This window comes from Quercus suber, unplaced genomic scaffold, assembly GCF_002906115.3.
Source record: "Quercus suber isolate HL8 unplaced genomic scaffold, Cork oak 2.0 scaffold_453, whole genome shotgun sequence".
In the NCBI taxonomy this organism is placed as follows: Eukaryota; Viridiplantae; Streptophyta; class Magnoliopsida; order Fagales; family Fagaceae; genus Quercus; species Quercus suber.
This window is the reverse complement of record NW_027069904.1, coordinates 534176-557389: the sequence shown is the minus strand read 5'-3', so window position 1 is coordinate 557389 and position 23214 is coordinate 534176. Positions and strand designations below refer to the sequence as shown.

Genomic DNA, 23214 nt, shown 5'->3' with positions numbered 1-23214 from the left:
TGGACATGGACTACATCCAGATCTCAGACCAACTCCTCTACTTCTCCATGGGGTGCATAGTGTCAAACCTGACAATTGAATTTTTGGGTTGGAAAAATCTCATGTATATATATAACCCGATTGGTTGGTCTTTTTAGTATAGTGGATAGATCTTACTTCCTTGCATGTCCTTTTTAGGGTTCCATGACCCAAAAGAGTTTCTGTTATAGCTGGAGTTTTATCATAATTTTCATTTTAAATCTTCCGTCATTCGCAAAGATCCTCTTAAAAAAAAAGAAAAAAAAGAAAAAAGATAGAATCTTTCTAGTTAGGTACTCTTGTGGTGAGTCTAGAATTGGTCCATATGCAAATTCTTATTTTCCATGAAAAATATGATGTTGGAGGTATATCTTGTTATGTAATATGACTGTGACAGTTTGGAAATTAAAAAAAATAAAAATAAAATGCATTATCTTAATCCTACATAACAATATAACATCTTGACCTTTCATTTTTTAATCATTTGATTATGACACCTCAAGAAGGCTAATAAATTAGAGGTTTACCATTAAGCATGACTCATGAGAATTTATTCTTTCTTGAAGATGATTATTGCTTGTATTTGTTTTACTTTCTTGGCATCTAACCCCTAGGTTTCCTGATGAAATTATTGGATTCAATAGCCTATGTAAATGTGAGGTTTTGAGTGGCCTTCCTCAATCGATAGCGGCATTCATTAACATCTTTGGGTTTGGACTTTGGAGGCACAAAGCAATGTGGTGCCGCCCATTAATGTCATTACGCTTGGGCTTAACTCAATAAAGCCCACACACAAAATAATTGTAACATGGCTGATCCTCATAATTCTTTGAGTAGCTCATGCGATATTAGAACTAAAATTGAAAGTCGTATCAAATGTGAAAGCAATAAATCAAGCATATTATCACCATGTAGATCTTTAACATTGGATATTTCACAACCTATAAACAAGATGTGAATAAAAAGAGATTAAGATGAAATCAATAAACTGGAAAGATTAGTCAAAAAACAGTTTTCCATTGACTAATTGATTGGGAATATACAATTTCATATTTTATCCCATTAAGACGAACCAATTTTAGGAAAATAAAACTCTTTTTCAAGTTTCATGCTATTTTGACTACTAAAGCCACATACAAATGTTCGTTCTAAAATATTTTAAGGATTAATGCTCCTTAGTTTGATACTCTGTCTATATGCTTAGCATAAATTAGAAAAGCCATTTTTCTAAGGAGGTCTTACACTGAAATAACTATCAAGAAGTAAAGAGATTAAGATGAAATCAATAAACTGGAAAGATTAGTCAAAAAACAGTTTTCCATTGACTAATTGATTGGGAATATACAATTTCATATTTTATCCCATTAAGACGAACCAATTTTAGGAAAATAAAACTCTTTTTCAAGTTTCATGCTATTTTGACTACTAAAGCCACATACAAATGTTCGTTCTAAAATATTTTAAGGATTAATGCTCCTTAGTTTGATACTCTGTCTATATGCTTAGCATAAATTAGAAAAGCCATTTTTCTAAGGAGGTCTTACACTGAAATAACTATCAAGAAGCACCATGACATTTAGATTAAGAAATTCAGCCACAATTCTAATGCCTATCTAACGCATTCAAAAAGAAAGAAAGAAAAATGTTTGTCTATTTTGAAATGAGTAAATTTGATATTACCATGTTATCAATAATTTAAGAAGATACAAAATTAATAATATGTGATTTTTGTTTAAATGTTGATGACATAGTAAAATCCTATCAACTTAGTTTAAAATTGTGGAAATTTGATGGTAGAGTTATCCTAAGAAGTCTAGAAGGAGGAGAAAAAAGAAAGGCAAATGAAGATTATGAGGGCCTATGATATTTTTGTTTGCCACACAAAAATCCTGAAGTGGACTAGGATCAGAGGCCAAACCAAGAGAACAAGTTAAAACAAGGAGTCCTAAAAATAAGAATTGGGATATAAACTATTTTATATTATTTTTTACAAACTATTAATGTAGTGAGTTGTTATACTAGTTAATGGTTATTGGTAAGCGAAAAATTGATGTTAGTGATGGCCTCAAATAAGAACTAGTAAGAATTAGCCAGATTAACAGTTTGTAAAAATGTTGTAAAATAGTTTGTAGCTATAACATTATCAGTTGTTCATTTGCTCATTTACCTACCTTAATCAGCTAAAAAAAAAAAAAAATCTCAAACCACCATATTGATCAACGTCAGTTTTTCTTTTTGGGAAAGGGAGGCTTTTTGTAAAGTTTAAACTCTGGATTTTGGACAGTCAAATTTGCATCAGTTTTAACAGTCCTTCCACCGACCTAAGACTAATTTTCTTAGCCGGTTCCATTAAAAGACACCACATCAATAAAATTATAAAACCATCCAGACTAAAAATACAATTACACCCTTTTAAGTTTAATGAATTACATCATTTTAGTATTTTGTCATTTTAATCCTTAAAGTTTGTAGCTGAAATTCTCTTTAATCAAGTTTTAATGGTTATTAGTAAGCGAAGAATTGGTGTTAATGATGGCCTCAAATGAGAACTAATAAGAATTAGCCATATCAACAGTTTGTAAAAATATTGTAAAATAGTTTGTGACTATAACATTATTAGTTGTTCATTTGCTCATTTACCTACCGTAGTCAGCTAAAAAAAAAAAAAAAAAAAAAAAAAATCTCAAACCACCATATTGATCAACGTCAGTTTTTCTTTTTGGGAAAGGGAGGCTTTTTGTAAAGTTTAAAACTTCTGGATTTTGGACCGTCAAATTTGCATCAGTTTTTAACAATCCTTCCACCGACCTAAGACTAATTATCTTAGCCTGTTCCATTAAAAGACACCACATCAATAAAAATATAAAACCATCCAGACTAAAATACAATTACACCCTTTTAACTTTTAAGTTTAATGAATTACATCATTTTAGTATTTTGTCATTTTTTAATCCTTAAAGTTTGCAGCAGAAATTCTCTTTAATCGAGTTTTAATCACGATTCGTTTGAAGCAGAGTAATAACCAATTTTAGGTTTACTAAGTATTACAATTGACAATTTTATAATGTTGTATTAGATAAACGACATTGCAAGAGGATAACTTTAATCCACAAATAGTCAAGAACTATATATTTATAACAAAGACACCATCAATATATTGGCATCATGTCATACAACTACCTAATCAATACAAACCCTCCATAAATTTTTCAAATTAAAGACCAAAAGCTTTGTCACCAAAACCCACCTCTTATACAAGGCCCACAAACCATACAGATCAACATGTCAATCTAACTTGACTGCTCGCTGACAAACATCATAATCACTCACTTAATCTTAAAGTAAGCCAACAACATAATAATTTCTGGCAAACTGCAATATTACAAGAATAGATCAAGCAGCAACCTCCTCTTCTTCCTCCTCATACTCCTCCTCTTCATCAGCAGTAGCATCCTGGTATTGCTGATACTCAGCCACCAGATCATTCATGTTACTCTCAGCCTCAGTGAATTCCATCTCGTCCATCCCTTCACCGGTGTACCAATGCAAGAAAGCCTTGCGCCTGAACATAGCAGTAAATTGCTCACTAACCCTCCGGAACATCTCCTGGATTGAAGTTGAATTCCCAATGAATGTGGATGCCATCTTCAGACCCTTGGGTGGGATGTCACACACGCTAGACTTAACATTGTTGGGTATCCACTCAACAAAGTAGGATGAGTTTTTGTTCTGGACATTGATCATCTGTTCATCAACTTCTTTGGTACTCATCTTACCGCGGAACATGGCAGAAGCAGTTAAGTAACGACCATGGCGTGGATCAGCAGCACACATCATGTTTTTGGCATCCCACATTTGCTGGGTCAATTCAGGCACTGTAAGGGCACGGTACTGCTGTGATCCTCTAGATGTTAAGGGTGCAAACCCAACCATAAAGAAATGGAGACGCGGGAATGGGATGAGATTGACTGCAAGTTTCCGAAGGTCAGAGTTAAGCTGTCCTGGGAACCGCAGACAGCATGTGACACCACTCATGGTAGCAGATATGAGGTGATTGAGATCACCAACTGTTATTGGACAACAGAACACAACAGAGTATATACAGGTCAAGGATCAGCCATGCTCTTATACATAAATCACAGTCATAAATGTTTTCTAATTATTGAAAAAAAAAATGAATTCTTTCTAGTAATTGAAAAAACAATGATAAAGCAAACACAGGTCATCAAATGTTTCAGTCGTAAACAGAAAGAATCTGTCATTGTAAGCAACAGCTAGCTAGCTAGGTAGGAAGTAGGTAGGTAGGTAGGGAAAAAGATTAGTGACAACTAATCATAAAAGATTAACCAGTAATGGAAAGAAACTTAAAAAACAACCTACTTCAAACTTAAGCATAATCTTTGCCAATTACTGATAACCACTGTTTGTTTCTTTTTTGGGGTAAATAATTACTGATAACCACTGAAGATTAGTGACAACAATTGATCATAAAAGATTAACTAGTAATAATAGAAGCTTAAAAGCAACCTACTTAAAACTTGAGCATAACCTTCACCAATTAGAGATAAACAATAACATATATATAAGTCTACAATATGTTTCAAAATCTAGAGAACTATACTTTGGACTTACAAGTAGGGGTGGCAAGCTTCAGAGTACGGAAGCAGATGTCGTAAAGGGCCTCATTGTCGAGGACCATGCATTCATCAGCATTCTCAACAAGCTGATGCACAGAAAGGGTGGCATTGTAAGGTTCGACAACCGTGTCGGACACCTTTGGTGAAGGAAAAACGGAAAATGTCAGCATCATGCGATCTGGGTACTCCTCCCGAATCTTTGAAATAAGAAGTGTTCCCATGCCAGAGCCTGTTCCTCCACCCAAAGAATGACAAACTTGAAATCCTGCATAAAAACATGTAAATTTAGAATACAGCAATGGTATAGCATTATTAAGCTTTTGGTAAAAGAAAGAGATTTTTCACACGATTGACTGTAAAAGTAATTAAAAAGCATAACAAAGAACACCACGACATCCGATGGCAATATATAAGCACCATTTAAATTTCAAGCAATATATTTTCCTTACGTCCTTGAAACATAGAAGACAATAGCAATCCAATTATCAGAAAACAAAATTTTGAGAACTAAAACACCATGTTCACAGCATAAAAGAAGACAACAATCACATAATAGCAAAACTTTGTTCTTCGACAAGTTATATATCAGATAAATGTTTAAATGAATGAGGCATTTACAATACAACTTTGTCAAGCCATAGAAGGTAGATACTATTAGAATATAATGCATTTCTTGTACCATATTATTAACACTACTAATTATCTACTAAAAACATCTAACAAGGTTTTGAAAAGAACCATGTTAAAATTATTTCCTCGATCATCCACGGTAAGAGGTTGAGCCTCAGAGTGATGGCAAGTGTCTTACACCAAAAGTGACAGGCCTCAAGTTCAAGGCCGGGGATCAGCCTCTCCAAGAAAATTGGAGGCAAGGCTATCTCAACGAAGTCTATAGACCACACAACATAACACGAATATAGCATATTAACTACCAATATATATTTTCCTTCAAACAACATTGCAAATTCTCAGGAACAGGACTATTCAGCAATTAAAAGAAAAGGGCCCCAGATAGAGGCCTTAAATCCATGAGCAAATACCACAATTGAATCAAGTAAAACATTAAAATTGGATTCCTAATTCGAATCCCGCCCACATGAAAAGCCAAATCATCATAAAACGGACGCCATGAAATAATCTGTCATATCTATTTTTTTTTAAAAAAGGTTTTCTAATGCTACCAATTAATTCAATAAAGAAATGAGAAACAAATCAAAACCATTTGAAGGCAAGGATAATACATTTCACAACAGCCACAATGAAAGAAAGGAAATTTGATGAACAGACACCAAAACCGCAATTGGGTAATTGAGATATGAGAAAAAGAACAAAGCTTTCTCAATCTAGAATCCAAAAACCACATGATCAGACCCGCGAAGCCATACAATCAAACAAACAAAAAAAACCCATAATTCAAATTCTCCTACAAAACCAAAACCCAGATTAAAAAAAAAAAAAAAAAAAAAAAACCAATAGCGTACCCTGCAAGCAATCGCAATTCTCAGCTTCTTTTCTCACAACATCGAGAACGGAATCAATAAGCTCGGCGCCTTCGGTGTAATGGCCCTTAGCCCAGTTGTTTCCGGCACCCGATTGGCCGAAAACGAAGTTATCGGGGCGGAAGATCTGGCCGAAGGGGCCGGATCGGACGGAGTCCATGGTGCCCGGCTCGAGATCCATGAGGACCGCACGCGGGACGAAGCGACCCCGCTGGCCTCGTTGTAATAGACATTCACTCGCTCGAGCTGGAGCTCGGAGTCGCCGTTGTATTTTCCGGTGTGGTCAATGCCGTGCTCGTCGCAGATCACCTCCCAGAACTTGGCTCCGATCTGGTTGCCACACTGACCGCCCTGGATGTGTAGGATTTCTCTCATTGTTCTCTTGTTGTTTTGGGAATTTGGACGTTGAAATTTGTAGAGAGAGAGAGAGAGAGAGAGAGATGGAGAAATGGATTTCTGGTGCTTTTTGGTTGGAACTTGGGAATTGGGAAATGGATGGTGGAGGATGATAAAGACTCTTTAGTTTTAGAAGGAGTGTTTGGGGGCGTATAAATATGTCTTTTTTTAGTTTGGGGTTCTTTTGGAAAATTGATTAAAGTAACTTCTCGACAATTTTACTACGTTATAATTCATAAGGGGTGAAAATAAAATAGTGAGATCATGATTTTATTATTTTATAATTTATGACTTGTCATATGACAAAATTGTGGAAAATTTTTTAGATTATATTTACTCAATTGATTAACCAATGGATCAATCTGGGAGGGAAGGAAAACTGACCAATCCCATCTCACAATTTTTTTTAAAAAATTTAAGGATACCGTCTCTCTCTCTTTTTTTTTTTTTTTTTTTTTACTTGGTAAAAAAAAAAAATTCATAACATTTTTTTTAATTAACAAGGGGCAGATTATAAAAGTAATGGTGTTTTTTTTTTTTTTTTTTAAGAGATAAGCCAAGATATAAATTAGTTTATATATATATATATATAGGCAAGGATCAAATCATGGATGTTTTATTTGATAATAATAAAGTTTATTGAACTAACTAGAAACCATATTAAGGAAGAGGTAAAAAATACATTAAGGAAAGGGTGTAGACGAAGTTGCAAGGGTGGGAAGAGAAATTCTGTCTCAAGCTGGTAGGGAGGTATTGTTGAAAGCATCATCCAGGCTATCCCAACTTACACTATGAGATGTTTTAAATTACCCATTGGTTTGTGCAATGAAATTGAAGTGTTAATCAAGAGATTTTGGTGGGGACAACAAGGTGATCGAAGGAAAGTGCACTGGGTGAAGTGGGAAGAGATGACAAAATCAAAAACTGTAGGCGGGATGGGATTTAGAGACTTAGCCATGTTTAATGATTCTTTGCTAGCAAAACAAGCCTGGAGACTTTTGCATAATCAAGACTCGCTTTTCCATAAGGTTTTCAAGGCACGTTTTTCCCTAATACCACATCATGGAGGCTTCGGATTCAAGAATGGGGTCCTATGCTTGGAAGAGTATTTTAGTTGGAAGGGAAGTCATAAAAAGGGGATCAAGATGGAGGATAGGGAATGGGGAGAAAGTAAACATATGGAGCACAAGTGGTTACCAAGAAAACACCCTCCATACCTACCCACATGCCCCATTGAGGATAATGAATTCTCTACAGTGAGTTGCCTCACTGACCCTAGCACACGACATTGGTACACAGACTTGGTGGATGGACTGTTCGTGGAGGAAGATGCGGAGCTGATAAAAAAATCCCATTGAGCAAGAAGGTAACAGAGGATGTTCTCTACTGGCCTTAGTCGAGCAATGGTGTATATAGTTGTAAATCAAGTTATAGATTCCTCAAGGAAGAAGCTGAACAGTTGGACACGCCCCGTGTACCACCGCTGCGAGACAAAAAGATGTGGAGAGCAGTTTGGACTATGCGTGTGCCGCAAAAGATGAAGAATTTTATATGGAGAGCCTGTTGTGATGCAATTCAATGAAGCAAGCTCTGGTGAAAAGGACTATCATCACCGACCCATCTTGTGACAGGTGCAAAACTGAAAGGAAAGCTCACTGCATGCGTTATGGTCTTGTTCAGAGGTTGATATCGTGTGGGTTGATCTGACCTTGTGGAATTTTAAAACCATGTAGAGTTTGGTGATTTTAAACAGCTGGTGTCGTGGATAGTTGCAGAAGGAAAACACCTGAGCTCTTCGTTTTTAGGCCTGGTCAATCTGGCATCAAGCAATCAGGTCCGGGTTTGAGCATGGCAACAAGCTTCATCATGTTGCTAGGTAGCACGAAATGCATTGGCTTAATACCACTCTAGGATAGCAGAGACGGAAGTACAGGTTGAACATCGTAGTCACCGTTTGCAGATAAAATGGCGGCCTCCTCCAGTGAACGTGGCTAAAATAAATTTCGAGGAACATGTTCTCAAAGGAAAATAAGTCCGGAATAGGTGTGGTGGTCAGAATGAACATGGGTTGGTGTTGGGCTCTTGTTCTAAGAGGTTACTCCAAGCATACAGTGGACAAGATAGAAGCTATGGCAGCAGCAACAGCCTTAGCTTTTGCAAGTGAGTTGGGTGTGAGGCGAGCTGTACTTGAGGGAGATTCTTTGGCTGTCATTAAAGCATTGAGAGAGTGTGATTATCCTTTTACTCCTTCAGGTCTTTTACTGGAGGATATCAGTTTGTGTTCCCACAGATTTGACACATTGCTTTACTCTCATACAAAAAGAGAAGGTAATTCCGTAGCACATAATCTGGTTAGATACGCTATTAGTATACCAGATTTTTTAGTGTGGATGGAGGATGTTCCACCAATACATTCAACATTTTGTATAAGCTGATTTAGCTTGCTTCATTTAATAAGGGTCAATGTCTTTCTTTCTCAAAAAAAAAAAAAAAAAAAAAACTAGAAACCACTAAAAGTAATGTTCATGATTGTGTGGTAAAAGTGATGTTGTATTAATTATAATATGTCATCTCAATAAGTTGTGAAAAAATTAGAAAATTGTTGGCTCTTGTTTTTATTTTTTCCTAATTTTGTGCTAAAACTTAAAATAGAAGATTTATTATTACTTTTTTTAGAGGGAACTTAAAATAGGAGTTGAAGGTTGAAACCGAAACAACCTCGCCTGTCCCAAACTCCAAGGGCTAAATTGGGTTGTGTTTTTCTATGGGCTGCACTGGGAGTTTTTTTTTTTTTTTTAAATTTTTTTTTAAAGGACATACTAATAGTCTTTGGCTCTGGGGAGTTCCGTATACAATAATAAAAAAATAATAATAATAATAATAATTTGACTCCAAAAACGTTACATATATAATGTGAATCAAAGAACTACAAAAATTAGGTCTATGGTGACTTTTACATGTAAAATTTGCACATAATCTTAAGGATTCATAAACATTGTTAGAATTCATGGAAATTCACGATCATGTGAGAAATACTAAAACAATGAATGCTCTCAATAAATCCATTGCTCCATCCCTTTTCAACATATGAACATATATACTTTCTCATCTATAAAAATGAGGAATAGTCTCATGCATAAAAACAAAAACTAAGATAGATCTGATTGTTTCATCAATGAGAGAGAGAGAGAGAGAGAGAGAGAGAGAGATTTGATGATTTATCTTTCATTTAGACATATGGTGGAAGAGGTGGAATACTTTGCTCGTTTTTGAAGAAATTATCAGGATCAATTATGGTCTTCACACGTACCAATCTGTCAAAATTTTCCTTGAAATACTTAGCCCCATAAACTTTAGCACTGCTAAGACTTTCATTACCATTTGGACTAGCATGACCAATATCAAGATCCCTGTAGTTAAGATAAGCTTCCCTTGGGTCCTTTGACACGTACGAGGTCATGGCATTGTAGAATGTTCTTGTCAAGTTTATATAATGGTTGGAAACCTCAGTCCCTTCTTCCACCCAGGTCACATAGTATAATATTTGAAATATGTTTCCAGCCCTATGGGGGAATGGAGTTTCTGACTCTAAAATCTCACTCATTCTTCCCCCATAAGGGTTCCATTCCATTAATCCTCTAAACCCTATTTCAGTCATCGACTTCCATATGGATTCCAAACCAGCCTTTGTAATGGGCTTTTTCACATAGTCGGACTTGGCTTTAAAGAAGATATCAGGCTCTGATGCCCTTTTGAGTAGAGCATCTATGGAAGTTCCATTAGTTAAGTCTGCCCAGAAAATGGTGGATTCTATCCAACTCATTTCAATGCAATCAGTTTGCAACAAACCCAATTCAGGAAATCTCTCATTCATCAGTGGGATAAGACTGTTACTTTGTCCCAAAAAGTGTCCAACAAAAGAAACTTGGACTGTCATCTTGCCCTTTTGGCCTCCATTTACTACTTGTGCCACAGCCCTTATGAAGATTTCATTAGGTAGTTTATGAGCAACCTGTTGCCAACGATAAACAACATCAGTTGCATTGTTCTCTATGGTCCATTTCTTATTAAATACAGTAACTTTGGCTGGAACAGGAACCAACTTGATCTTCCACGAAAGAATGACGCCGAAACTTGCTCCACCACCTCCTCTAATGGCCCAAAATACATCTTCTCCCATGGACTCTCTGTTAAGAATTGTACCATTAAAAATCACTAACTGTGCATCAATGATGTTATCTACAGAAAGGCCATATTTTCGCATCAGGTTCCCATACCCACCTCCAGAAAAGTGTCCACCAGTGCCAACACCAACACACACACCAGCTGGGAAGGCATGGACATTGCTTTTCTCGGATATTCTATAGTAAAGCTCACCAAGAGTAGCACCAGCTTGAACCCACGCAGTACTTTTTGCTATATCAATGTCTATAGAACGGAGATTGAACATGTCAAGGACAACAAATGGAACTTGTGATACGTATGAAAGGCCCTCATAATCATGGCCACCGCTTCGGATTCTAACTTGCAGGCCACATTGTTTTGCACAAATTAGAGTGGATTGGATATGGAATTCATGCTTGGCAGAGACAATAGCGAAAGGTTTTGGGGTGGCAGATGTTGAAAACCTGCGGTTTCTAATGTAAGAGTGTAAAACTGAGAGAAAGGAGGAATTATTAGAGGAGTAGAAAACTTCAGAGATTGGGTATAAAGGTGAAGAATGGCTGGAAAGGCACGGGAAAAAGTTGTTAAAAACTGGGTTTGGGATAGCACATGATAATGAGAGCATAAGGATAGCTAAACCTAGAAGTAAGATAGGGCTTGTGGATTTCATTTTGTATTGTTTGGAATCTCTTAATATGAAGATTCTCTGTCCTGCGATGTATTTATAGGGTGAATTTGAAAACCCGGATAATTAAATATTGACAAAGTTTAACTACAAGTAACACTGTTGTTCTCTTATGAAGTTCGTTCGACTTGATTGAAAATTTTGTAAGATCTTTGTTTTTTGTTTTCCTTTTAATTTAGATTTGAAAAACTGAAGGTTGAACTTTCAGTATTGTTCTTTTTTTCTTTTCTTTTTTTTTCTTTTTTTGGCTGAATAACTTTCAGTATTGTTCTTGAAAATTTAAAAATAGAGCAATTAATAAGATTATGTACATTGTAAAGCAATACGGTAAGAAATGAAAGGCACCTATACCTACTGGATGAAGATGATGAGTGACTAGTAGGCCACTCTTCTCCAATCTTCCAGCATTGTTTTTATCTAAACCACTACATATTGATAGTTCAATGGTACTGGTGGTCCCACATACATGACATGCCAACTCCCAATGAAACTCTCTTAAGCCAGTACAGATAACTTTTTACAGAAAATAAAACATAAGATATATGCTGGCATCAATAAAACTCTCTTCAACAACTCTCTCAGCAATTCAGCAAAAAAAAAACAACTCTCTCAGCAAGCAAACAATAATAATAATAATAATAATTCTATCACATATAAAAGGTAAAACAAAATTAGTAAAATCCTTAGTGCTATTGTTTTTTGGAGAAAGCAAGTCCCAACCCTTTGTTTGAGCAAAGAATTTAATTTTTCCTTGCCATTTTTTTTTTTAAGTTTATTATGTACAAATTCTTATTATGTATATAAAGTATAAAAAGTACTGAAAACCCAATTCAAAATGAAATTTAAAAAGAACTCCCATTTATCGTACTTTGTATAATGTGTTTTCTTTAATTAAAAATATATAATACATACAGTACGTTTCTCATATTATAATACTTCAACTTCACTAAACTTTAATGCTCTTAAATACGAGACAATTCGCATGAAATAAAAATGTTTTTATCAAATGGTAAAAAAATCAATAAATAAAGCATGTGAAAAAGATAATGTAACATGAAACAAAAAAAAACAAAAAAAAAAAAACCTTTATTTTTAAGGAATCACTCAATAACATGACTTCATCCATCATGATCACATAAATGTAATGTCCTGACGTGAAGACAATAAGGATAGAGATGACTTGAGCCATATTCATATCACCATAGACATTGATAGCTTGGATTGTATTGGATGGACCAAAACATTATTTTGGGCCAAATATAAACTAATTTTGGGCCAAATCTCTTTTACTCTATTCTACTTCCTTCTTTCCCCTTCAATCCAAACGTACCATAAGACTTCCAATACCCGGTAGTGGCTTTCATTATCCTCACTGGGTTAGGTTTGGAGCCATAATGCCATGGGCTGCCGCCCATTAATGAGTGGCCAACAGAAGAAGAAGAAAAAAGAGACTAAACAAAGATATAAAAAAAATACTAAAAGTACTACAAATTTTATATTGTTTGTACCATTTTCTTAATCCATATAAACTAGGTAAAAGGATTTAATTTTTATCCATATGAAAGGAGTATCAATAAAGGGGCTTTGGTTTGTCCATACAAAGGGAAGTCCCCACTCCTCTTTACACACGACATGAAAATTTAGTGACTTGTCACTATATTATAGTGAGACACTTTTCATTCATTCAATTCATGTTGTTTTTCAAAAACTAAAAAAGAAACTCTGTCAGGTTTATCTTTTTAATAAGTATTATATTCTTTCTTTTTTTTTAATTGTTGTTTGTTATTAATGTTATATATAATTATTTATAAAAAAAATTATAATTAAAATCAAGCATTCAAGCCCACACGTTATTTCAGATTGATTGGGCTACATTTTTCTTAGTTGTACATACTACATACCAGAGCTTATAGTTGACTTTATGGTAGTCACCCAAAAAAAAAAAATTGTAGTGTGTACAATTAAGTATTTTTACTCTTTTTTCTTCTTGTTATATTAGATTTTCTGTACGATGTTAACCAAAAAAAAAAAAAAGTATTTATACTATGTACTTAGGAAATAAAAAGTATCTGTATTATGCTCTAAAATATTACTTTAATATATGTTATTTAGGTTTTGGAAAGTTAAATAAGTAAAATTTTTAATATTTATCATTTTATATTAAATTAAATTTCATGCATGACCTTGGCATTTGATTCTATATACAAAACTAATCTTGTATTTGCTAGTGTTAATTCACTGAGTAATGTATTAATTTTTTTTTTTTCCATTTATGCATATTGAGACTGTTAGATACTTCTATTGCTAAGTGAAGTTTCAAATTCAAGTCACGTTGCCATTTACTTGAAAATTTGTTATATTCCAGTCATTATAGTATTATAATATAGATAACATTTATTTTGAGAATACATGTGATCAAAATGAGAGTTTATAGCCAACTCCAAAAAAAAAACTTGTGACTAAAACTTTGTTGTTGTTGTTGTTGTTGTTATTGTCAGATAACTTTTCTTTTATTTGTAAATATGTTTTTAATTATAAATTTCTACTATAAAACATGCATTTGGATAAGAAAAACTTAAAAAAAAAAATAAAAAATTAATTGAGTCTCCAAAAGGATCATTGGATGAATTTGTTATTAGCCATGAACAATATATAATAGAAAATTTAGATATAAATCTCACAAATAGGGAAGAAAAAAAAAAGGTTAAAAATTCTTGTTGAAGCTGTATATTAGAGACCGTTTGGGGCGTGCGTTGCGTTGCACGTTTGCGTTTTTTTCTTTTGTTTTGGCTTTCAGCCGTATAAGAAGACTTGAATCACTGTTCACGGTACTGTGCGGCTACTGTTCAATGAACAGTAGCCGCACTTGTTGACTTTTGTTAATGAACAGTACATTTGTGCACTGTTCATGGACCCATAATTTTCACTTTTCAGCAACTTTTTCATTAAAAATGGGTCCCACAATATTATTCACATATTTAAAAATTATTTTGCTACAGTGTTTTCAGTTTTCAGTTTTCAGTTTTCAGTTTTCAGCTGCATCCAAACGGGCCCTAGTGTCTTAGTCAAACTTTTATTTTACTATTTTCCTTTTATTTTAATGTATTAATTTAATAGTTTATGTAATGTATATAATACTATTATATTTGGTTTCATATACAGGTTGAAGAACTACAAATGTATACGCTAATTGAAGGTCTTTTTTTTTTTTTTTTTTTTTGCTGGTAGTTTTTGCTTCTGAAAGTAAGAGTTCAGCTGGTTAGTGAAAGGTTGAAAATTCTTGTTGAAGCTGGAAGGTTGATGGAAATAAAGATCAAATAACTAAGAATTGAACTAGAATTACATTAGAATAAGAATCCCAGTTAGCTAGAATTACAAACAAAACTAGAGAAACAAAGACAAACTCTTTTTTCTAATTCTAAAACTATGATAAATTTTCATTAAAAACTAATTCTTCTCTTATTTATATTTTATAACTACTTGGAAAGAAACTAATAGTCAATTTATATAAACTATATTTTCTATTCTCCCACTTTTCTTTTCTACCACATAAAAGAGTTTTCTACCATCCTACCTTTTCACCTTTTCAACCAAATACACACGAGGGAAAACTAAGGTTATGTTTGGTAACCATTTTTCTTTTCTATTTAAAATTTTTTTTTTTGAAAAAACAATTTTCTTGTATTTTTGAAATAAAAAACATGTTTAGTTAGTTGAAATTAAAAAGATAGTTTTTTGAAGACAAAAATAGAAAATACTAAAATATGTTGTTACTAGGATTTGAACTCTAATGCTAATTCATTAAATGAGATAGATTCATTAAATTAAATACGTGTTTTCACTGACCTTTGAAAATTAAAACTGAAAACAGCCATTTGTATGTTTTCAAATTCCTTCACAAATTGAGTTTTGAGAATAATTTTTGTTTTTTGTCTATTTTGGGTTGCCAAATAAGTTTTTTAGTCTCAAAAATAAAAAATTATTTTTGAAAACAGAAAAATAAGAGAAAAAACAATTACCAAACATGCCCTAAATCTTTTTTATCTGCCCACTTTTCCATCATTCTACTAATTTTTTATCTTCTCACTTTTCACTCCTTTAACGAAACACACCCTAACTAATTTTTACTGTCTTACGTTTAGGTTGGCTGTTAAACAACATACGTCAATCTGAAAATAAAGACAATAGATGGCAAATCTAAGACGTTAAAACATATGGTTGGTTGTCTGTCCAAACTCCTAAGAATAAAGGGTGTTTCTATCTGGCCTAAATATCGAGATGGCTGGTTGACTTGCCTTAGAGTAGAGGGTGGCTACATCAAGGTTGCTTAAATGAAGCTCCACCTACAAAATGGCATTGTAACATTAGCATGGTACAGTGAAAGGCTGTAAATTTTTTTCCGTAGAAGCTAAACGTTGCTTAGACAAGCTTCACAAACAAAATGCACGACATTCGTACATTTCATTTGATTAAGGGGAAAAACTTGTTATATGCCTTTGTGCATGCACACTAGTGTGTTATAGTCTTATAGATAATGCTCTTCATTAATTGTGTGTTAACCTTAGGTACAAAACCTCCTCAATGCATAAAATGACCAAAAATATCCATGAAACCTCTAAAGTGATTGAAATATTCTGAAAACTCTAAAATAACCAAAAATACACTGAAACCTCTAAATGAGCAAAATATACCCAAACATCTAAAATGACCCAAATTCCCTTGAAATCTCTAAAATGACCAAAATATCCAAAATCTCTAAAACGACCAAAATACTCATTGACTTCCAAAATTACCAAAATACCACTAAAAACCTCTGAATGACAAAAAAATAACCCAAAACTTTTGGTTATTTCAAAGGTTTTGGGTGTTTTAGGCTAGGCCAATTTAAAAGTCTAGATGTATTTTAGTCATTTTATCAATTTTGAGGTATTATGGTAATTTTAGAGATTTTGATATTTTTTGCTCATTCTAGAGAATTTGAGGGCATTTTGGTCATTTTAGTGATTATGGGGGTATATCGGTCATTTTATAAGTTTCAAGTTATATTTGGTCATTTTACAAGTTTCAAGGGCGTTTTAGAGGTTTCAAGTATATTTTGGTCATTCTAGTGATTTTTAGGGGTATTTTGATCATGTTAGAGGTCTCATAGTGGTTTCAGGGAGTGTTTTCTTCATTTTAGAGGTGTTGACACCCCATTTTGCAACCTGTATTTAACCACGCATGGGGGGTAAAAGGGTAATTTTGCCTTGAAAATATGCATCTTGATTCTAGCCATTAGATCCTTGGACTCATTTAACCAAAATGATCTTGATGTTGTAACGATCAAATCGACTGGTCATAAGCCCTAATCAGACCACCAGATTGAAAGTTATCATTAAATCAAGTTTTAATGGCTAAGATATACTATCACAAATTGAGTCTGACTATATATGATTATGAAAAATTGATTTCAATTGGTTATAGGAGTGATCAATTTGAGATCAATGATGTGTCATAATTTGATTGGTTAGGACTACATTTTATGGTGAGGTTGCATACACCTAATTAATTAGATAGTCAAACATTAATTATTCAATGAGTAATTTGTGTAATTATCTTTTAATTAGAGTAAATTTGGAACCAATTAATTCTGAAATGGGAGTGATTTGAGCCATTTAATGTTAATTGGGAGCTAATTTGGGACCTATTAATGTTAATTGTGCTGAAACCATTTTCTAACAAATGACCTCTGCTCACCATTTCATCAATATCTCTCAGAATGCTTTGAATCTGTGAATGAGGTTAATTTTCCCAGAAACTAGACATTCGGAGCTTCAATTTGAGCACAAGAACGAGACAATTCTGATTAGAATTGGGTCAGATATGATTTTTCGAAGTTAGCTTTACAAGCTGTTATAGAAGCTACGGGAAAACCGAATTTTGGCTTGCTCCCCACTCCCACCAATCTCTCCATTTAATGCACCAGATTTTTTCCAAGGCTAAAATGAGGTCTAGGTTCATAATCCTTGTCAACCCTCATTAAATGGTCTTCCATTCATATTCCCTCCACTACCACTATATAAACCTTCCCCCTCCTTCATTCCAAGACCACCAAAAAACCTCCTCTCTTCTCCCCTCTTGAGTTCTAGTGAAGTTGAGTAGTCTTGTTATATCTTGGTCTTCCTGAGGCTCAAGGTATTGAGTGAGACTCACTCTCCCTCTCCTAGTTCTTCTTTTCTCCACCCTTAGGACCTCTACCGAGAGTCTCCTCCTCTACCGTATGGATCTTGCATGAAGGTATAATCCCTTTCTCTAACTTGTTTATTGTGTTGCCATGATTAGAATTTAGGATTAAAGCATGATAGTGATTATTTAAATTCTCTTGAATATATTTGAATGTTCTTAAATGCTCTTATGCGTTCTTTACATGTTCTTGGTTGTTAATCACATGTTCATACATATCACTAGTTTTGATCTTAAATTTACATCAAAAATATGAAAAACATGTTTGTTTCATAATTCTTTCAAATCCTTGAATCTAGGTTATCACCATCCACACACATTCACTAGAATTTTATTTTTCAATCCAAATGCAATGTTTAATAAATTGAATTAGGGTTTATCACATGCATACACATTAAATTCAACATGTAAATTGATTGACATATTGGATGATATGATATGATTGTTGACCACTATAGTCTAGAAGACCGGTTTTACCGGGCAAGGTGGGTGCCTAACACCTTCCCACCTTGTAACATAACTTCCGAACTTAGATCAAGGGTTAGTAGATCAAATGCTTATCCTTGTAATTTTCAATTTCTAGATTGTAACTAGGAAACAAAGCCAAGTACTTTATCTTAGATTGTATCTAGGATCAAAGCCATGTAATTTCCTATGTTCAATGTAAATTCAATTTCAAATTAATAAAATGAGGAATTTTTTTTAATTATGGTTTTCTTATTTTTCCAATAATTAAATAAGTGGCGACTCCATTGTAAAACCTTTAATCTAAGGGAGAAAATATAATTAGTCGAACTTCCATTTTGAGGGACAATAAAATGACTCCACCCATTCACGTGGGTTTGGCCCAACATTCCTAAAAACGGGCCGGGGCCGCGGTCTCTCACAGTGGCGACTCCACTGGGGATATTGAGGGCTAAGCTTCAATTAGGTTATGGTGGCCAACCATGTCATTGTTTGTTTGTTACTTTCTTGTATATAACATGTCTAATATGTCATTATTTTGCATGTCATGCATCATTTGCTTGAATGAAATTTATTTTATTTGTGTGCTAGCCCGGAAGCCCGGTAGTATTAACCGTGGATTGTGGTTTTCCTGAGACTCACATACCCAGTGGTGAACCTACCACCCACCGCGACAAGGATCATCATGGTTATGCCATGGTGGTTCATAAGGACAAACTGTACCGTTCGTCGAGAGGGGGGGGGGGAGAAGGGGGAGGGGGAGTGTATTTGGTCATTTTAGAGGTTTTAAGGATATTTTGGTTATTTTATAGGTTTTGAGAGAATTTTGGGCCGTTTTAGAGATTCTAGTGGTATTTTGGTCATTTTAGTGATTTTGGGTCATTTTGGTGGTTTCAAGGTTGTTTTGGTCATTTTAGAGATTTTGGAGTATTTTAGAGGTTTCTTGATATTTTAGTCATTTTCAATAGTAAAATAAAATTTATTAGTGTGGAAGTGTGGGCAAATTTGTCAATTCCATAAATTATTATATCTCAACTAATAAGTAATGTAAAATTAACCCCATTTAAGAAGGTGATATAGTTAAGGTGATATGATATATTTTATAATCTTAGATTATCGTAATGTTAGAAAAAAAATCAAATAAACCAAACACTTTAATGTTACATTATCATGTACATCATATCAAGGGTACATCTCAGCAAGCAAATGCCCCCTTTTTGATTTTTTTTTTTTTTAATTGTTGGATATATTGCTTGAAGCTTGGCTGAAAGTAAAATGTTGTCAATTATGCAATTAATGGATAAAGTTTAACTACAAAATTAGTTATAACCTTAAACTACAACCTTACTTAATATCTTTTCATTAGAGGTGAATTTGACAAATTCACTATTGAGTTACATCTTCTTCTTATATTCTCCAGACTTGCAAAATTTCTAGAAAATTAAAGATTAATAGTTATGTCATCAATAAATTGTTTAAATTGCAAGTTTTTGCATAAAATATGAGCTTATAGATCATATAGTTAATAATATTCGATTGATACAAAATTTGACATATGTATTAAGAATGTAAAATACATGCAATTCAATAGTTATATTTTCAAACTATATACTAATATTTATTTTATTGAGTAAAGTTATAGTTAGGGATGGCCACGGGTCGGCTCGAGTCGGGTTTGTGCCCAACCCGGACTTGACCCGATAGACTCGGGTGGGAGAAATCAAAATCTGCAACTGACCAGTGTAGAGCTTCGGATTAGCTAGATCGGCTCTTGTTGATTTCGGGTGCATATCGGTCGGTTTCGGGTTCGCTACAAGGGGTTGAAATCTGGCTGGATTTTGGCCGAAATCTTGCTGGATCTCGACAGATCTAGCCGGATCTATTGAGATCTGGCCAATATTCCTCCATATCCTTCGAGATCTGGTCGAGATCTCGCTATATTTGTCGAGATCTAGCCAAGATCTCATTATATAGGCGGAGTTTTGAGTTTAGACTTACCAATTTTTTGCTAGAACACGAGATTTGTGATTGGAAGAGAGATAGGCATCGGGCGGGTCTAGTTCTTCTATTTCTCAGGCAGTCAGATCGTGACTTAAACTGATCGTATCAAGTCTTCACACTAGCGACCCGTAGCCAACTGAACCACTACTCTGATCGGGCGATTATTGGGTCAAAGATTGTCGGGCCAATCGCAGAGTGGATTAGAGAAGAAGGAGCACAGAGCAATGATTGGGAAAGAGTTGGAAAAAGTGAAGGGGCGAGAAGAAAGAGAGAAAGTTTTAAAATCTAGGCACAAAAAAACTGAAATTCAGTGGGAAATCCAAGAGTTACACAAGTGGGGCATTGACTCCACTGGTTAGAACAAGCCACGTGGCCACGATGCGTGTGGTGCCGCTACTACGCATTAAATGTGGAATGATACCCCAAGAGCCATGTCTAAACCTTTCATCTTTTGGTGGTCATCATGACACGCCACGATGACCATAGAATCTGGGGGGCAGCTGATGGGACTGATGAGACCTCTTTCCTTGGACGACATCATCAAATACATTCATCCACCTCGACACGGCATGGACAAAGGCAAGCAAGTCATTAATGAGAGGATTCAATACCTCGGACAGTTACCAACTAGCTGTCAGACCGTTGGAGCCTTAACAAAACTCGCATTAATAAGCCTTAAGGCGTTACAGGAATAGTACTAAAATCATAATTAAGGCCTCAACGGCTAGAAACTATGAAACTATATATACCCACTCACTAGAGGCAAAGGAGGTACGAAATTTTCACTAAAGTATACTCTTGTTTCTCTCCAAAAGCTTCTATATGCTAACTTTCGCATCGGAGGTACTGTGGCAGGCACGACACACCACACCGGTGACCATCTTAGAAGAGACTTTGTTCTACATTTGCAGGAATCGTGACGAGAATTCAGCTCCATCTGGATGAACCAACTTGACTGACGATTTACGCATCATCAAGTTGGTTGTGTGTTTTTAAGTTGTCTTTTATTTGATTATTAAATGTTATCTTATTGCTTTATAAAAATAGTGTATAAGAATAAAATGTTATTTTATTACATAGAACTTGGATAATTTACTTTTATGAGTCATCATATCATTTATTTTGAGTTTTTTTCTTCTCTTCTTATTTTCTATAAATTTGCTATTTCCTCTCACATTCTCCCTCAAAAAAGGTAAATACTATCAAATAGAAGGACAAAATTTAGCTACAAATTTGGTTGTAGCTAAATTTAAATTTCAAGTTTTTGTAGTTATATTATGCATAAAAGAATAAGTTTATTAATATTGGTACGAAATTTAACATGTTAAGAATATAGAAGTCGAAATTTCAATTTTTTTTTTTTGGGAGTTGTAGTAAAATATGTATATGTTAATTTCAAAATATGTGTATATGCTAATATTTTATACAAAGCCAATATTTCTTTCTTGTCAAAATTACCCCCCCCCTAAAAAAAAAAATCCTAGTTGCCAAAGAACCTAAAAACAAAATGATCAAACCACCCATTCCTATTTTTGGCCTTTAGTCCATGTGGGTGGGTTATCTCGCTAATTACTATTGCCTTTATTTCGTGGACAATGAAACCCATCATCAATTTATTTAATAATTCAAGAGCATATACATTTAGATTATTAGGCTAGAGTAAAAATTTCATCTTGTATTAAAAAAGAAGAAGAAGAAGAAGAAGCATGGTAAACCTTCTATCTCGGAATATTGGTTTGAAATCTTTGATTTTAAATTCAAAATTCAACTTGGTACAGGTAAAAGACCAAAGTAATGGAGGGTTTTACAAATAGTGCAACAAAAGGAAAAATTAAAAAAAATGCAGCTGTAAGTTGTATTAATAATTTCCAATTACAACCAGTATACACCAACCAGATAATATAACATCAAGCTTCAGATTTAAAGATCACATACTTTTTCAATTCAATAGCATAGAAACACTCAATGTCTGCATATATATGATTGATGATCAAATCAAACATTGGCAGAGTTGTCAGCTGCTGGAGCTGGTGGCTTGAAATGGTTTTGTGGGGGTGAGGGGTAAGAAAAAGCTGCATCAGTTCCCGGTGGTGGAGTTGGTATCCCATAAATCTGAGCATTGGTCTTCACATCCTGTCTGCCTTTTGCTCTTCCCAAAAAGTAACAACCAAAACCAAGTAGTATACAGAAGAGAATAAAAGGCAGTGAAATCACCACTACCATACCCATCTTTAATTTGCTTCTTTAATCAACTTCTTCAATGTAGCTTGAGAGAGAGAGAGAGAGAGAGAGCACTAATCTTGAGGTTTGTTGAGGAAGAAGAGAGTAGCGGAGAGAGTAAAATAGAGAGGGGATTGATTCTTCCCAGAAGAGCATTCCAGAGATATTAATAAAAAAATGCTATTCCAACGGTAAGCTTAACGTTCAAGTTTTTCTAACGGTCACTTTTTTTGTGGGGCCAATTGATAACGTTAGGACAAACCGGCTTTGTTGTCCCCCACGTGGAAAGAGCCGTAGGAAAGGAGTCCGAATATGCTTAGAGTATGCTTCTCATTAACGCATTTAATAACTCTTTTTTTTTTTTTTTAGATCAAGCAATTTAATAACTTTACATTCACAACTATTTCGATAAAATATTTTAAGCGGTACATTGTAAAGAAAAATAATATCTTTTTACCAACAAATTTTAGATGGTAAATTGTTATTAACTTTAGCTTGTAACATTATTTCATTTTTAATGGTTAATAATAAAATAATATTAATATCTATTCCATGAAAAAATATGTTATACACTCAGCGTATAAAAACTATGTGAAACTGACATGTGAGCTCTACAAGTATATGTACAATCTCCAAAAACAAGGGAAACTATAACCTCAAGTCACACTTTTAAAATTCAAAACCATGACTTGAAGTCACAGTTCTTCTTGTTTTTGAAAAATGTGTATACTGTGTGTATTAAGATATGTGCACTAGAAATTTACAATAAAGAATATGTCAACTCAAAACCCTTTGAAATATTATCATGTGATTTTAGTTAGCTTAACTAGTAAAGTCTTCCCACCAAACGAAAAACAAGAGTCGATCCTCTATTTGATATTGACACTATCGGGCTTACCATTCTAAT

At 34.2% G+C, this 23214-nt stretch overlaps 3 protein-coding genes across 3 annotated transcripts; all 3 read right to left on the bottom strand.

Annotated features, from left to right (window-relative positions):
• Positions 1 to 3119: 3119 nt before the first annotated feature.
• LOC136062794 (tubulin beta chain-like) lies at positions 3120 to 6690 on the bottom strand. Its single transcript, XM_065762351.1, is given in 4 exon segments — positions 3120 to 4085; positions 4651 to 4920; positions 6137 to 6364; positions 6367 to 6690. Coding segments are annotated over 4 exon segments (1335 nt in total). The 5' UTR covers positions 6530 to 6690; the 3' UTR covers positions 3120 to 3411.
• A 2842-nt stretch (positions 6691 to 9532) lies between these two features.
• On the bottom strand, positions 9533 to 12942 carry LOC112038891 (berberine bridge enzyme-like 4). The gene has a single exon (XM_024071729.2). The coding sequence runs from the start codon at positions 11382 to 11384 to the stop codon at positions 9780 to 9782; it is 1605 nt and encodes a 534-aa protein (XP_023927497.2). The 5' UTR covers positions 11385 to 12942; the 3' UTR covers positions 9533 to 9779.
• Positions 12943 to 21918: 8976 nt separating this feature from the next.
• Positions 21919 to 22454, bottom strand: LOC112038917 (uncharacterized). The gene has a single exon (XM_024071757.2). The coding sequence runs from the start codon at positions 22314 to 22316 to the stop codon at positions 22083 to 22085; it is 234 nt and encodes a 77-aa protein (XP_023927525.1). The 5' UTR covers positions 22317 to 22454; the 3' UTR covers positions 21919 to 22082.
• Between the last annotated feature and the right edge of the window lie 760 nt (positions 22455 to 23214).

Excerpts from the sequence above, each read along its gene's own strand:
- LOC112038917 (XM_024071757.2), bottom strand. The coding sequence starts at position 22,316 with ATGGGTATGGTAGTGGTGATTTCACTGCCTTTTATTCTCTTCTGTATA.
- LOC112038891 (XM_024071729.2), bottom strand. The coding sequence starts at position 11,384 with ATGAAATCCACAAGCCCTATCTTACTTCTAGGTTTAGCTATCCTTATG.